General features: G+C 35.7%; 1 protein-coding gene across 1 annotated transcript in view; it reads right to left on the bottom strand.

Annotated features, from left to right (window-relative positions):
• The window catches only part of COPB1 (coat protein complex I subunit beta 1), a 35302-nt gene extending 19638 nt beyond the window's left edge, over nucleotides 1–15664 (bottom strand). The window contains exons 1-11 of the mRNA XM_055423332.2: nucleotides 15518–15664; nucleotides 14612–14772; nucleotides 11098–11327; nucleotides 10506–10675; nucleotides 8167–8281; nucleotides 6877–6969; nucleotides 5163–5300; nucleotides 3194–3313; nucleotides 1704–1811; nucleotides 1474–1620; nucleotides 40–185 (exon numbers count right to left, since the gene is read on the bottom strand). Of these exons, the coding sequence (XP_055279307.2) occupies nucleotides 40–185; nucleotides 1474–1620; nucleotides 1704–1811; nucleotides 3194–3313; nucleotides 5163–5300; nucleotides 6877–6969; nucleotides 8167–8281; nucleotides 10506–10675; nucleotides 11098–11327; nucleotides 14612–14702 (1358 nt within the window). The 5' untranslated portion in view covers nucleotides 14703–14772; nucleotides 15518–15664. The remainder of the gene's footprint in view (nucleotides 1–39; nucleotides 186–1473; nucleotides 1621–1703; nucleotides 1812–3193; nucleotides 3314–5162; nucleotides 5301–6876; nucleotides 6970–8166; nucleotides 8282–10505; nucleotides 10676–11097; nucleotides 11328–14611; nucleotides 14773–15517) is intronic.
• Between the last annotated feature and the right edge of the window lie 1086 nt (nucleotides 15665–16750).

The following is a 16750-nucleotide window of genomic DNA, read 5'->3' as shown; positions in this document are numbered from 1 at the left end:
GTTTACTTAACTTTACATTTAAACAGATTTTAAACCTACTTGACAGATTTGATAGCATGAAAGACTTCAAGCATCTTCTCAACAATAAGCATTCTCAGGTTATCAAAGCGCTGAATGGCTTCACGAACAAACTCCAAGACATCTGCAGCTGCTGCTTCATTACTGTCACTGAGAAATTCCATTAACTAAAAGAAAAAAAAAAAAGATAACAATTACACATTTTCAGAAAGAAAATTACATATTACCTAAGGTTAATGAGTAACCTGAACAAGTTTACAAAGAAAATAAATAATACTTTTCCAAATACATAGCAAAATGTCAGTTGAGAGACAAGTACCATTGTGTAAACAAAGGCATGATGACTTTTCAGTTTACATGCAGCAGTTTATTACAAAACACATGATAAAACTGAAGCTAGAGGACTTCCCTGCTAGTCCAGTGGATAAGAATCCACCTGCCAACATAGGAGACACAGGTTTGATTCCTGGTCCAGGGGTCCAGGAAGATCCACGTGCCTTAGAGCAACCAAGCCCGTGCACCCCAACTACTGAGGCCCATCACCCTAGAGTCTGTGCTGCGACAAGAGAAGCCACTGCAATGAGAAGCCCGCACACCACAACTAGAGTAGCCCCTGCTCGCTGCAGCTAGAGAAAGCCAAGCCCATGAGCAGCAACAAAGGCCCAGCTTAGTCAAAAAACAAAAACTGAAGCTGAAAATCCATAATTAAAATAAATTAACTGGAGACACACAAAATTGTAACTAAAAGTAAAATCATTTTAGAGAAAATTCAGAGCTCAAAGTCAAATTTTCAAATTACAATAACATACCTCATTTGTCTGACAATGACAGAAAGTAAAACATTCTTGGTATGCTAATTTTTCCTCTAACTAAATCCTTCAAATTTAAGAGATAAAATTATTGATATCTGAAAGAAACTTATTTGCCTTATTGATTGATTTATATACACAGAATATTTTACTACAGATAATAGTAACAAACATTAAGGGCTTCCTCACAGCTCAGTTGGTATAGAATCTGCCTACAATGCAGGAGACCTGGGTTCAATCCCTAGGTTGGGAAGATCCCCTGGAGAAGGAAACAGCAACCCACTCTAGTACTCTTGCCTGGAGAATCCCACAGACAAAGGAACCTGGCAGACAGCCCATGGGGTCACAAGAGTCGGACACGAGTTATCAACTAAAGCACCACCACCAAACATTAGTTATAATAGTATATGGAGGTATATTTGTCATTATTTTTTGTTGTTGTTTTTTCAGTGAAGATATGAGAGAAAGGAGTCCTTATCCTCTTGAGCTTAGTAGCAGACATAAAGATCTCTTCTGACCATGAGATTTAGTGATTACAAAGAGCTGAGATTTCTAGAATTTAACTGTCAAATAACTAAAATCTCTTAATTTTTATTTTTAGAGAATTTCAAAATTAAGATCAATTAAGATCACTGGAATTACATACCACGGGAATAACATTTGCCGCCATATCTGGAAATCGGACAGAACAGGAATGCAATGTTCTCACAAGGAGTTGTCTGTATTTGTCAGTATCTTCATGCTCTGACACATTATTTGTTTTAATTACTTCCTTCTTAAGGACAATAACCAGCTGTAGGACAAAGCAAAAATAAGTGAGAATGACATCATGTTTGGCTTGACAGTTTACAAAGTGCTATCAGAATTTTGTTTTACCTCTTCAACATTCCTAGAGGAGACAAGATCCAGTGCTAACTGCAGCGTCTTCTTGCGTACTTCTAAGTCTGGTGTGCTCAATACCCTTAGGATGTCCATAACCAGATCCTGAAAAAGAACAAAAATAATCTAGAATTAATATCAGTATTTCTGGTCACAAGAAGAAAATCTTAACTGTAGAATAGAGGGTTCTATCATGACCTTAATTCTCTGATCAATAATAAAATCACTACTGTTGGACAAAACAGTAATTTGAGTTGCCTGTTGTAAGGCAACATGAAGTATGTAATATCACATATGATACATTCAAACTGAACATGTTTACTCTGTCAAGCTTTAGCTCAAACCTGCAGTTTATAGGAAATACAGAAGTCAGAGCAACAAGCTAAATGACACCAAAAAAAGTAACCAGACACATCCAGAAGGAGTCTCTTGAACAAGTCAGTGTTCTGAAAAAAAACGATATTGCTCAAATTAAGAGACTCAAGGAACCACACATCACAACTACATACATCACAACCAAGTGTGGTGTATGGCTATAAATTGGAAAAATCAAACCAAAAGGGTGTTTTAGGAATATCTGGGAAAATTGGATGATAATAAGAAATCATTAACAATTTTGTTAAGTGTGATAATGTTATTTTGGCTCTGCAGGAAACTAATATTTTAAAGAAGCATACTTAAAATTCTATAGCAAGTATTTTTAAATAAAGCAAAACAAAAGATTTCAGTTCTTTAAAACTTTATATTTTTAAAAAATGCTGATAAAAATGTTTAAAAATTTTTAAGGATGAACTCCTCTATAACCTTCACTTATATATATACACGAGTTGTTAATATCTCACCACATTTGCTGTGTCTTATTCTCTATACTCCTAAATGTTTCACTGTATACCCAAGAATAAGAAAACTTTTGTATATAACACAATTATAAAATGTAGAGAACTTAACACTGATTAACAATACTATTAACTAATACAGAGTTTGTATTCACATTTCTCCAACTGTCCCAATAATGTCCTTTATAGAAAATGTTTTTGTTGTTACTCTGATCCAGGATCAGCATTGAATGTAGCTTTATTTTTATCACGGGCTTTAGTTTTACAATAATCATTGTCACAGATTAAATAGGTATACTGATAATTTTCTAGAATCTATTCATCTTTCATTCTCAGTTGGTGTTAATTATTTTGCAAAAAATGTAAATTATATTAAAAATAAAACAAATATATCTCTACTGGTAAGAACACCAAGTGCAGTACAAATAGAAAAGATAAAAGGTAACACATTAATTCATGTTAGAAATTCTTTTTAATAACAAAGACAATACCCCAAAAGGCTACGGTTCTTCAAGAGTTATACTTTAGTTGACCAAAATTTAAACTGCCAAATCTCCAAGCATTTAAGCTAACCAAGACGGCAAGTATTGGGAATTATTTCAATTTGAAAGAAGATTCTATTTAGGATTTCTTTGTTTCAGAAATATTTACCTGTAGTACTCGTTCATGAGCAGGATGTTCTTTTAATTCTATCAATCGATCTAGAACTATAAGCTTTACATTGTTGTCACTCTCCTTAATAATTAAATCAATGTAACACTGAGCAGCAGCCTATGTAAAAAAAAAAGAAATACATTTTAAGAACACATTCACCTATCTTAAACACAGAATTTGAAAATAAGAGAAAGTAAAGCCTCCAAGAAGCCAAAACACGTTCACTACTCCTGCACTGAAAGTTTATGCATTTTTCTCAGGGGAATGTATCCCTCTGCTACCCAAGTTCTAACTAATTTCATTATTTTTTTAAGATTACAAAAAATGAGAAGCATAGCAAATTAAAAGGATGAAAAGAGGTTGTTACAGGCAGAAACCCTCATTAACAGCCAATAATTAAGGACTGAACCTAAGGAACAAGGCAGAAAAGAGCAGATGAGAATTCCAAACAGTTTAGCTACTGAGAAACTTTTAGTTACAAACTCTAACCCACTTGCATTATAGAACAGAAAAAAATCAAGAATATAAAGATGTCTCTGAGTCACTAAAAGCAAAGGACAAAGAAGCAATTCTGAAAGAGTTTCTAATGACTAAAGCTAGGACAATTTGATCAACAAAATAAATAATAATATTGGATTATAATCCATAGCATAAAACATCCATACTGATATACAGAAGGAAAGAAGGAAAGGAGAGAGGGAGGGAGGGAAGAAGGGATGAAGGAGAAGGGACAGCTCTTCCCTGCAGAACTCCAAATAATAAGTGTAGAATGAGGGTAACAAAAAATCACCATTAGAACATCGTAATAGAAACTGTTGTAGAAAAGATTCACTGATATGTGCTAAAATTAGTTGGTGTAAGTCTGAGGAGAAACAGGCTATTTGCACAGTTTCCAAGTATGTTCTCAAGACACTTATTGATTACAAAAGGAAAAATTGTAAGTCAACAGTGGAGAAATCTGACAGAGACCACCTTAATCGAATGATCAAGGTGAACATCACCAGTAATAAGGTATATCAGCATCATGTACTTCTTGATAGGATACACTGAGAATGGTGTACCGCTTCTGTGGTATTTCCCTGAAATGCATATTAAACTAATGAGGAGAAAATGCCAGACAAACCAAAATTAAGAGATATTTTACAAACAAACTGACCCAGCACTCTTGTAAAGCATCAATGTCATGAAAAATAAGGAAAGGCTGAGGAACTGTCACCGACAGGAGGACACTAACACATGGTAACAATGTTACATGGGATCCTGGACTGAGTCCTGGGACAGAGGATGCACTTTAATAGGATAACTGGTGAAACTTGAATAAAGTCTATAGTTTAGTTAACAATATTGTTCCAATGATAATTTTAGTTTTGACAAGTACACAACTGTTACGTTAAGACATGAACATCATGGGATGGTGGGTGAAGGGTAATGGGAACTTTGATCTATTTTTGCAACTTTTCTGCTTTTAAGTCTAAAATTATTTCAAAATAATACATTAAAAAGAATTTTTTAAGTATTGGTGGTAAAAGCACTATATTCCCCTATTTATACAATCTGGTTTTCTACAATAATTCATTCTATGAATAGAGTAGGGTTCCTCACATAGTCTTGACAGAGTACATTAAAATATTTCATTATCGAAAACATTTACTGGAACCTTTTTAGGGTCCATCATTTAGGATTCAGCATCCATTTCCCCAGATTTAGTTCTTAATGTAACTGAAGTATGGGGTGGAGATCTTAAAATTTCAGTATCATGCTCCAGAAACTAGAAATACTGCTATTCTGTCACTTTTACTCTTTATATACATATGAAAGCAGAAAGTAAGAAAAGAAGGTTTGACTACATTGGAAATCAAAGAATTTTCTAAAATTTGTAGTTGATTGTAACGTCACTAAATCAAAAGTGAGAAGACAGCATATCTATCATCTAACTGGCACACAGACATACAAAAAAGGACAGTACCTTGATGGCAGTAGGCGCACTAGAGAGTGTCACTAACGTTCCAGCAGCTTCGTATTTTACAGCAGGGCTAGATGACTGCAGTAAGTTATAGATGCAGCGAATGAAACGAGCCCTTTCTGATGGATTAGCATGACAGACCTGGAGAAGAAAACATTTAGGTTTCAACTGAATTCAGGAACACTTGCTTTCAAACACATTCTTAAGGACAGATGTCAGCTTATGGGATATGAGTTTTCTTCATTTGAAAGCTAAGAGATGTCGGCCAACGCAGGATGAGACATCATGATACAACACTGCTAATTTCAGGAAGAAACAGATTTTACTTCAAATAACTAACTGTTACAGCTACTCATTCATTTATTAATTCAATAATAATATATATTTCCACTCTTTCATAAAACATTTTCAGATGGCTTATAATTAAAGACATGCACACTATACACAAGACATTAACCAAGTAAGTAACATGAGTACTGTAACAGGTATTAAATTTGGTCCTACATTTCTATTCTGGATGTCACATCAAAAAGGTAAACATGATGGATTATATGAATTTCAATAGATAATAACTGAAAAATACTAGCTTTTTAATAAAGCAAGAGCACTTCTTTTTCAAGTACTACTATTGTACTTATTATTTGGAACCATATTCAATGTTGAAAAGACAATTAACATTTTCTATTCCATTCTAAATGCATCTTAATACTTTTACTTGTGAAGCAAATATTTCTTATTTTTTCTCTTTTGAAGTTAGCATTTATGTTAGATTTTTCTAAAATGTACACAGTCAAATCTCTATTACTCCACTAAGACTCAAAACCTCTTTCCTCTTACTATAACCTGGACCCTACTAGACAAAGAAGTCATGGGATAGCAGAGAACTCCTTTTGAGAATCTCAGTGGCATCCTTAAACCATACAGACAAATAACATTTATATATTTACATATGTAATATAATTCTGGCTTCATCTTAAATGCCAATTCAAAATGATTGGATACCCTTTGTTGAAAGGGGCCTCTTTCCTGCAGAAGCAGAGGATATAATGAGTTAGCAGGGTCTGCTATGTATTCTGTTCATGCCATTCTATGCAATAAGTCATTCCTCACATATACTTTTGTTGGCTTCCAATGGTATTAATAGCAAAACTGGATGTTACTGCATCTTTTTTCTCAGAATATTAAGATGCAATCAATCTTTCAAAGGATATATTGAATTAAAATGTTGTCATTTTAAAATCCAAATCTCTGATCAAGTTTTAAAATTCCTGTGAGTCAATGGCATAAAATGTCATATTAACATATTTAAAATCTTTCTATTCTCTTTTACAAACGAGGAACAAAAATATATTTAAGACTTTCTCTCGTTTGTCTTTAGATTTCCAAAGTAGTTGGGTACGTATTCAAGAAAAGATCTTGACTTTTAGTTCAAAGCCTAATTCACAGTCTATTCAGTGACTGAGCAGTACACAACAACTTCTTCACATGTGTATTGGGTCAAACCATGAATTTTTACAGAATTCTTTACAGAGATATACAAAGAATGGAGGAATTTGGAAAATATGACAAACCAAAGGGAGTAGGGAAGACTTTAATAGGCCATGCTGCAAAATATTTCTACTGTTAAAACATATTACCCTACCAATTAAGTTGTGTCCTCAAGACTGTTTAATCTTATCTCAAACTCTTAATTTTACCTATTATAGATTAGTTTTACCTTATAAATTAGTTCAACAATAACCAACTGAAGAATGTCTCCAAATGTCTGAACTTGATCAATACAAGTACTTAGGTAATCCAAAGCTCGATCCTGAAAAAATAAGAATATATTTATCAAACTCAACCTCATTCAATAAAAGGACTTAAAGAACTTTAAAAAAACATACACCTAAAACCAATGAGGAAATCAGGGCAAAGAAAAATTAACTGACAGAAAAAAATAAAGGTTAACACATAAGATACAAAGTCAAATACATTTTCTATTAATAGAAACGGGCCACAAATCTAGCATCAGAATTTTCTAGGAGCTAACCCAAGGAGAAAAACACTATGTTATTATCTGATTCAGGGTATCTACACAATCTAAACAAACCAGTTGCCTATGAGTACAGTTACTCCTATTTCTGAGACCTAAAATAAAAATCTAACTGATTCTCACACCCTGAACACTGTAACACAGAAAACTATGGCTTCATCAACATCTCTTCAGTAAAAGTATCAATACATTTTATTGAAATTCTAATTATGTAGGTAAACAGCGTAATACCAAAAACACAGGTCAATAAAACCAACTGTACAAAAGGACAAAACTTTGTGGCCCAAATAAGCAGCATTCTTATAATCTTGTTTACAAAGATAAAATGATAGCATCTAGATTTCAGAAGAATGGATAGATTCCATTATTTTTTCAGTCTTCATGCATATTTTGATAATAAATACTGGATGGCAAAAGTTCCAAGATTAAATGCCACCAACGGGTGCAGAATCTCTGCTAACCAGCAGAAGAATAAACTTCAATCACCAGCAGAGCTGGATATAGGGCTGACATTTACTTACGAAGTTTGTAAAGCCTAACAAAAACATACATCTACATTGAAGTCCACCCTCTTTCAAAGCTATGGCTCAGGACAGACTCTATAAAGAACTTCTGTTTTTCTCCATTAAACAATTTTTGATCTTTACCAACAGAAGGAAAAATAAAGCCCCAAACCTGGGTGCCAACGCATATGGCCACAATAATTTCAATCTGAAGAACTGTAAAATGGCTGTTAATAAAAATGTCTGTCTGATGTTTACTTAAAAAAAGAAAAGAACACTTACATAAGCAATATACCACAAAATGAATTTTTAAAACTCACTTTCATATAAATTCAAAAATCTAAAAAAATCAAAATAATACAAATCATATGTACTACAAACAAAATTACTGACTAAAAACTTGTGAGTCTGTAATATCTTTAATTCTCATTTAAATAGTCGTAAAAGTATTTTTTAAAAAGTACTTCACCTGATCTGCATGAATTAGCATCATAAATGCATTTCTTTTGCAACTTGCATCCTTCTCATTCACCAGAAAATCATGTATCAATTCAGGAGCATCTGGTATAAGATGTTCAAAGTTTCTTCAAATAAAACAGGTAATATTCATATTTAGTAACTCTCTGGACTCTACCAAAATTAACATTTATCAAACCTTATACCACTATTAATTATTTTGATTTTTTAAACTTTAAATCAATTAGAAAATTGTGAGTATGAATAAAAAATTTACATCTTCATCTATTTATCAAATTGTGTTTTTTAGTTCAAATTAGAGAAAGCTGATTTACTTAACATGCTATCTATCAATTGGACAGCTCTAATAATTCTCTTTCATATACTTTTCAGTTCAGTTCAGTTCAGCTGTCGTTCAGTCGTGTCCAACTCTTCGCGACCCCATGAATCACAGCACGCCAGGCCTCCCTGTCCATCACGAACCCCTGGAGTTCACTCAAACTCATGTCCATCGAGTCGGTGATGCCATCCAGCCATCTCATTCTCTGTCGTCCCTGTCTCCTCCTGCCCCCAACCCCTCCCAGAATCAGAGTCTTTTTCAGTGAGTCAACTCGTCGCATGAGGTGGCCAAAGTATTGGAGTTTCAGCTTTAGCATCAGTCCTTCCAATGAACACCCAGGACTGATCTCCTTTAGAATGGACTGGTTGTATCTCCTTGCAATCCAAGGGACTCTCAAGAGTCTTCTCCAGCACCACAGTTCAAAAGCATCAATTCTCTGACGATCAGCTTTCTTCACAGTCCAACTCTCACATCCATAGGGCTATAATATTGATGTTATAATGACAACCTCAAGGTACTGAAAGATGCTACATTAAGGATTATTGGAGGGACTTCCCTGGTGGCCCAGTGGCTAAGACTCTGTGCTTGCAATGGAGGGGGACCAGTGTTCAATCCCTGCTCAGGGAGCTAGATCCCACATGCTACAACTAAAGATTCTGTATGCTGCAGCTAAGATCCCATGCAGCCAAATAAATTTTTTTAAACATTAAAAAAAAAAAAGAATTAATGGAGAAGAAATAATCCCTTCACTTTTATTATTTATGCACTGCTTTTATCTACTAACTTCTTACTTTGAAAACTTAGAAGTGTTTGTAATATACACAACAATGAACAACTGCTTAATAAAAACCGTCCCCTAGCTTTTTTCCCCCTAACTTTAACAATAATTAATTCATAGTCATTTTGGTTTCACTTATGTCTCACTTCCTCTCCTCCCATATTATTCTGAAACAAATCCCAGACCATTTAACATTTCTTCTGTAAATGTATTAGTATGCTTCTCTAAAGTTAAGAACTTTCTTTTAAAACTAACATTATCATGTAGTAAAAACTGTAACAATTTCTTAGTATCATCATATAGACTGTTCAAATTTCCAGTTGTCCTATAGACATCATAATTTTTTTGTGTGTACTGTAAGTTTAAATTCTGAAATCTGTGTAATCTGTAATGATAACTTTCAAAGAGCTCTACATTATTAACCAGACTACCACCTTCCTGAACAGATAGCAAAATCCAACATAACAGTGAAAGAACTGTGAAATTACTAAATTATTGACTATTAAAGTACAAAGATGTTTATATAAATTACATCCTAATTCTAAATAGACTGACAACAGTGACTGTAAAAACCAAGCATTCCAGCCTATCTAACTCACTCTTTTAAAGTTCAAACTTTAAAACTGCCTTTTTAGAACTGCTTTTTTAAAGTCCAAAATTTTCAGTTTTCTAAGAACAGGAATCAGCTGAGAAGTGCAACCCTTCCTATTAAAAAGTTTCCTCCTCTAAGTATAAAAAGACAAGATCCACGTCCCACAAAAAGAGAATTCTAAAATAAGGTCAAAACCTCAAAGTTATGGGCTGCTGCTAGGTCACTTCAGTCGTGTCCGACTCTGTGCGACCCCACAGATGGCAGCCCACCAGGCTCCCCCGTCCATGGGATTCTCCAAGCAAGAGCAGTAGAGTGGGGTGCCATTTAATTAACTGGGCTGGAGCACTAAAATTGAGAAAGATAGGTAGTGACGTAAACTGGAAAGCATCCCACCTGTTTAAACGGGGCCCCTGCCATTCACTTCCAGCAGACTGCTGTCATGCAGAAACCAGGACCTGGTGCTACCAGATCTTTTGACTTTTCAATGTTAACAACTCAATGATAATAAGGAAAAATGTTCAGGCTAATCAGAACATATTTGTAAGATACATAAAATCTGTAAGGAACCACTCTGAAACTTCTACTGGTCTGAAAGACTAAACAGTCCATATAGAAGCAAGCCAAAGGAAGACCTTTATTTACCTATAGATAGTATAGATGGCCAAAACAGCATTTCTTCTAACATAGCTGTGTCGATGTTCCAGGCAAGCACGGATAGCTGGCATTAAAGGTTCCAGCAATTCTGCCTCTTTCAACTTGCAAAGAAAACGAAGAGTAGATCCTCGAATAAATTCATTAGGATGCTGAAGATCCTGATATAAAAATCAAATATGAAATGCTGAGTCCCAGTATTTTACAAAAAACCACAATGTTTAAATACAAAATTTTTCAAAAAAAAAAATTAGGAAGTAGGTTTCAGGACAAACACCTAGATTATTACACAATTTCCATCAGATTCCTATAGATTAAAGCAATTTTTACTTCTCACATCAATGTCTTATATTCTATGTGTCACCATTTTTTATTAATAACACATAAAAATGCATGGAAAGTGTCTGGAAAAAAGCAACAATAAACTTTTCACAATAACTTTTTACAACTTCTGCTTCAAATATCTAAAACTGACATCATTTCTGAGATTTAATTTTAAAAATTAAAACATAGCCCACATCACCAACTTTACAATTATTTAAAAATCAAAGCAATATTTGGAAATAATTACAGTTTGGTTTACCTTTCTATATGCATCACAAACAAGGATCATTTCATGTAAAAGCCTCCCATCTGGAGTTGTTTTAGGAACAATTTCCCAAAATACCAGAAGTAATTTTTTGATGGTATGATCCTGAAGAGGCAGCACAAAGCGAATGATGGTCATCAGAAGTCCAGGAAGTTTTTCACCATTCAGAATCATAATGATTACTTTCTTCAAAGCTTCAGTCTTTGACTTTACATCTCCTTTTTCTGATTAAAAAAAAAAAATTTTTTTAAAAGCACAATTATTTTAAAAGAAAATTCCTCAGATGATTTTAAAAGCAATTAACAAAATAAAACATGTTCCACTTTATCAGTGGCAATAGTAATAAAGGTACCAACTCAAGTGACAAGGGTATTCCACCTGGCTCTGCCGCAAACAAGCTGTATGATTTTACAGTCATTTATCTCTGAACCTCATTTACATATAATAGAAAAGCACTGGATTAGATCTTCGACCCTAAACCAATGGAGTTAAGGTGGAAGCCATGAATCTATAGGTATACCAAAAAATGTGTATCTCAATGTAAACAGATACCTTATGTGCTTTGGAATTCAAAGTAGCTTTTAGTCAGTATGTATTTTCTAAACCAAAGTTAGAGCCACTATTATGAAGGGTGGGGATGGGGATAAGTGACATTTTTTCAACATTAGGAAGAACCTCAAACTCGAAAAAGTTTGGAATTAACAGACTAGATTAATTCCAAAATCTCATCATATTTCTACAGACTATAAAACTTCAGAATCTTTCTTGAGAAATTACCTAAAAAATTGGAAGAAAATTAAAATGTACTGGATCAACAAACATTATTTATAATTAAGGATGACACATTTAAGATCAGATGCTAGTTTAGTGTTATTTAACCTAAAAGTAAGTTCTACATGTTATGCAAAACAATCTATAATTTCACATCATTATTGCATACTGAAGAATTTATGGTTAAAATCTTCTGGATCCAAAATTTGAAGGCAGAAACATAAGAGACAAGTATACTGAATACTGACGAATTTAAGATATGCATTAAAGATGCCACACAAGACTTCCCGGTGGTACAATGGATAAGAATTCGCCTGCCAATGCAGGGCACACAGGTTCGAATCCTGGTCCAGGCAGATTCCACAAGTCTCAGAGCAACTAAGCCTGAGCCACAACTACTGAGCCCAAGTTTTAGGGCTTGTGAGCCACAGCTACTGAAGCCAGTGTGACTAGAGTCCATGCTCGTCGAGAGAAGCCACCACAGTGAAAAGCCAGCGCACGGCAACCAATAGCAGCCGCCCTCCCAACCTCCCCACAGCCAGAGAAAGCCTGTGAGAAGCAACGAAGACCCAGTGCAACCAAAAATAAATAAATAATCTCTTTAAAAGAATCGAACACAGTGAGGGTTACTGCCAGTTATACCTTAAGTGTCAATGTGAAGTGACAAAGTGTTATGCTCAGTTGTGCCCGACTGCCTGACTCTTTGCAACCCCATGGATGGCAGCTTCCCAGGCTCCTGTGTCTGAATTCTCCAGGCAAAAATACTGGCGTGGGTTGCCATTCCCTTTTTTAGGGGATCTTCCTGACCCAGGGATTAAAGCCAGGTTTCCCACATTGCAGGCAGATTCTTCACCGTCTGAGCTGCCACCAGGGAAGCCTTCTAAGTGTCAATATTTTTGTTTAAAACAGACTAACTTCTTATGCATCTCTCCATGCTTCACAGTATTATATCTCCTGCTACACATGAAAAAAAAAACACAAAACTGTGTGCCACATCAAATCAAGAACTGAACAAATGTAAAAGGATGAAGTTAAACATTAATCTGGGCAGCCCTTCAGCTTTTTCTTTTTTTCAATATGTATTTATTCATCTGGCTGCTCTGGGTCTTAGTCACAGCATGTGGGATCTAGTCCCTGATCAGGGATCAAACCCAGCGCCCCCTACATTGGGAGCATGCAATCTTAGCCACTGGACTACCAGGGAAAATCCTGAAAAATCCACTTGTAACTAAAGGTTAAAAAGTTTTAAAAGTAAGTTTATTAGTAAACTTGTAAAAAATCAACACCATTTATTTCAAGTTCCCCAATCCCTATTTCCACTTATTCTAACAATTCAAACTGAGGTGAAGAATGCTTCTTTTCACATCCTCAAAATTTTCAGACCTTCTTCTCCTTTATGAAAAATAGTTTTAAATGTCAATTTAATTCATCAAAATATACTCCAGGAAATGTACAGTCATCAGGGCTCATATCCAGAGATCAAAGGTAAATTGAAATTAAACCGTATCAGTGTTTCACCAAACAAAACTATTTGTTATTCAAATTGAAAACTATTTCTAAATCTTTTCATCTCAACTCTATTGAAATACAGTCAAAGATAAACATAAAATTCAACACTACTTATTTATTTACTTGGTAGGTGGAGTATAATTAAGAAAAGAGTATTTTTACAGTTAAGGACAAGTTTGTCCTTTACCTTATCACCCACCGATAAACTTAAGTATTTGGGGGGTTTAAAAGTGAAAACCTTTAAATTATGAAAATTTGAAGATTTTGAAATTAGAAAAAAAAAGTAATGAAAGTTTACTCAATTTGTATTCCATTCTTACATGATTATGGGGAAAAAAAGGAAATACAGTATGTGTGGTTTTCGTAAACGAAAAAGATCAGCTTAAATGCCATAAAATAATATTTATTTTTCCTTCTCTAGAAACAGACCTCAATAGAAACCGAATATTATGTAACCTAAAATCACAAGGTATTCCATTACTGCTGATTAAGAGCAGGAACATGCAACTAAAATATCATCTCCTTTCAAACTGTAAACTGTCTTCTAAAAGACACTATCAAGATTTGAAGCATAATTTTCCCTCCAGTCTGTTTTAAATGGTAATTATTAGTTTAAGTAAAACTTATTTTTATTAGTTCAATTAAGCAAGAATTATTATCTTGGAACGTGCATTACTTTAAAAAAATTTTGACAGAATCACTCACAAAAAGGAGATACAGTACACACTTTTAAAATTCAGAAATAAAGTTTTTGTTTTCTTCTTTGCATAAATGCTTTAAAAATCAAAAGCTTAAATGTTTCTCAGAAAACATATATATGTTCCAGTGTTGACTTCATCTGTTCAACAGGCAGTAAGACAAACAGAACAAGCTAAGTAATATCAAGCTAAGTGCACAAAGAGATTAAAACATCCTAATGCACACTCTCAATCTGTTATCTACAGAGAACTATCAGCTATATTTAAACAAGCCATTATGTTATCTTGAGGAATAGCTAAACACTAAATCACTACATTTATTTAGCTCCACCCCACCGTGATACAAGCTGAGATGTTCTTTTATTTCCAAAAACCAATATTGCAGGCCTAAAGTAACACATTTCCATTTTTAGTAAGACAAAGTTTTATTGAAGAGGTCTTTTAAAAAAATGAAGTATTTCTAATTATAAAGAAAATTGAAATGCAAGTGAACTTTATACTTTCATTTTCAAAATATTACCAACATTTACCTAGATCATTTTTTAAGCTAATTTCAGACGGTGGTTCTGAATCCATTGGCACGTTAATTAACGTATAGCATACGTTCTCGGCAGCCGTCATTGTTCCCGGTGACAGCCTACTCTCGATGGAAGATTTAAAGATAACAGATGCCACACACACAAAAAAAAACCTAGAAAAAGAAATATAAAGTATTACAACCGAGAAAACAAAATAAAAACAGAACCAGTAACTATCGTGATCTTTTCTGTCTAAAGTTCACTCAGCTTGGCTTATGAATTTTAAAGCATTAGACGGGGAGGGTCAATCTATATTACGTTGCATAGAAATAAATCCTGATGTATTAAAACACACACTCGTCAGTCTTGGCCTAAGTTACATTATCTCCCACCCCATAACCCCGCCCAGAGTCTAGAAAGCTGTACTACATCCAGAATTAAAGCCCACAATACAGTGACAAGTCCCCCAGCCCCACCCCATCACGATATAAAAGTGATTTTTAAACATAATACACAATCTGAACTTCTGAAGTTAAAAAGAGCCCGTGCAAAAATACTCTACTTAAAACCCTTACAGCGCTTTAATACTTTCATCCATGCGACCCGACTCTGGACCAGGAGTCCCTCAACTGGTGCTCTGCACCCCCACGCCCCTGCCCCGTTCCTTCCCTCCTGCAAAGGAAGCCCCGGCCGGGAATGGCGAGCCCCGGGGGCCTGGGAGGGAGAAGACCCCGGCCAGTAGGCAGGCCAGGATGGGGCGGCCCGCTCAGAGCTTCCCCGTCCTGCACTCCACTTCGCCAGGCCCGGACGCTAGCGGCCTAGTCGCTCCCCTTCCGAATCTCCCCGCTAGAGCCCAGTTCCTCCGAGTCTGCCCAGCCCGGGAGGGCCTCCAGGGTGAGGGGGCTTGTAGGCCGTTACCTGACTCCGAGGGGCAGCAGCTGGGGCAACGGCGGAACCGTAGACTCCGGCTCCAACCCGCAGCAGCAGCGGCAGATCCGCAGTCCTCCGCTGACGTGGAAGTGGGTGGGGAGCCGACCCAGGCCGCAGCCACCTAGCCCCTACGGCAACTCGGAGAGGACAAGCCCTCTCCGTCCTGCGCCTGCGCGCTCCGAGTACGTCGCAAGCATTTCCAGTTCCGAAGGAACTTGAAAAGGCTCTGTTTTCTTATCGTCGGCTGCTTTAGGCCGAAGAGGAGACTGGAAGCACAAGCTAAGTTTTCCCTGCAAGCCTGAATTAAGCGTTGAGGTCATTTAAACACTACTTAGAAATTGTATTTTCTGCCAGAAACTCCACAGCAGCCAATGGAGGAGAGGGAGTGCTTGGACTCAAGAACATTTTACAGGACTGATGGCCTGGTGGGAAAGAATGCTATCCTAGGAGCTGGAATCCCTTTTCTAGCTCACCCACGAATAAACTGGGAAAGTAACTAAATACAACTTGAGGAAGTAACTTCAGTTCTTTCAAGAGACACTAGATTGTATGAAGATTGTATGAAGATCCATTTCAGTTCTTAACACCTCTGCCTCTGCAGTTAGGCTGGAGTTGCTTGAACATCAGAGTCGCATTGGTTATGATTTCTGGTCTTTGTTTAGTAACGGTCCCCTTCATGATCCTTTAGAAGAACCTAGATTAAATATTTTTATGCATAAGGGGAGATTGACAGTCACTGTTTTAAAGGATTTTACCTGTTTCCAAAGACCTAATTGTTACAGCTATAATCAGCCACAGTACCTCCGATTTTGCACATTTAAGTTTCCACATCCTCATCCCTCCCACCTCCCCCCACCCCCGCAAGAGGATTTTCTGACCAATCATTAATAATAAAAACTTCTTTGAGGCCTTAAGCAAAATAATGTGAATACAAAGAGACCTGACAGAACCTGACATCAACAGGCTCACCTCCGGGAGATATAACACAAATAGTGCCTCTCTATCCAGAATCCAGCCATTTTGACGGTTGTTCTTTCTAGAACCATCAGACAAAAAGTAAATTCTTTGAGAACCCAAAATATATCACAAAAGCCATGTGCTCCTCAAACCCTATCATTCATTTTATTAAAACTATTTTTCTTGAGATCCCATATATTCTTCACCTAGATTCTTCCAACTGTAAAAAAAAAAAAACCCTTGTATAACTATAGTACAGTATCA

Source organism: Moschus berezovskii, chromosome 14, assembly GCF_049115385.1.
Source record: "Moschus berezovskii isolate FMDL1 chromosome 14, NW_MosBer_1.0, whole genome shotgun sequence".
In the NCBI taxonomy this organism is placed as follows: Eukaryota; Metazoa; Chordata; class Mammalia; order Artiodactyla; family Moschidae; genus Moschus; species Moschus berezovskii.
This window is presented reverse-complemented; position numbering and strand designations above follow the sequence as displayed.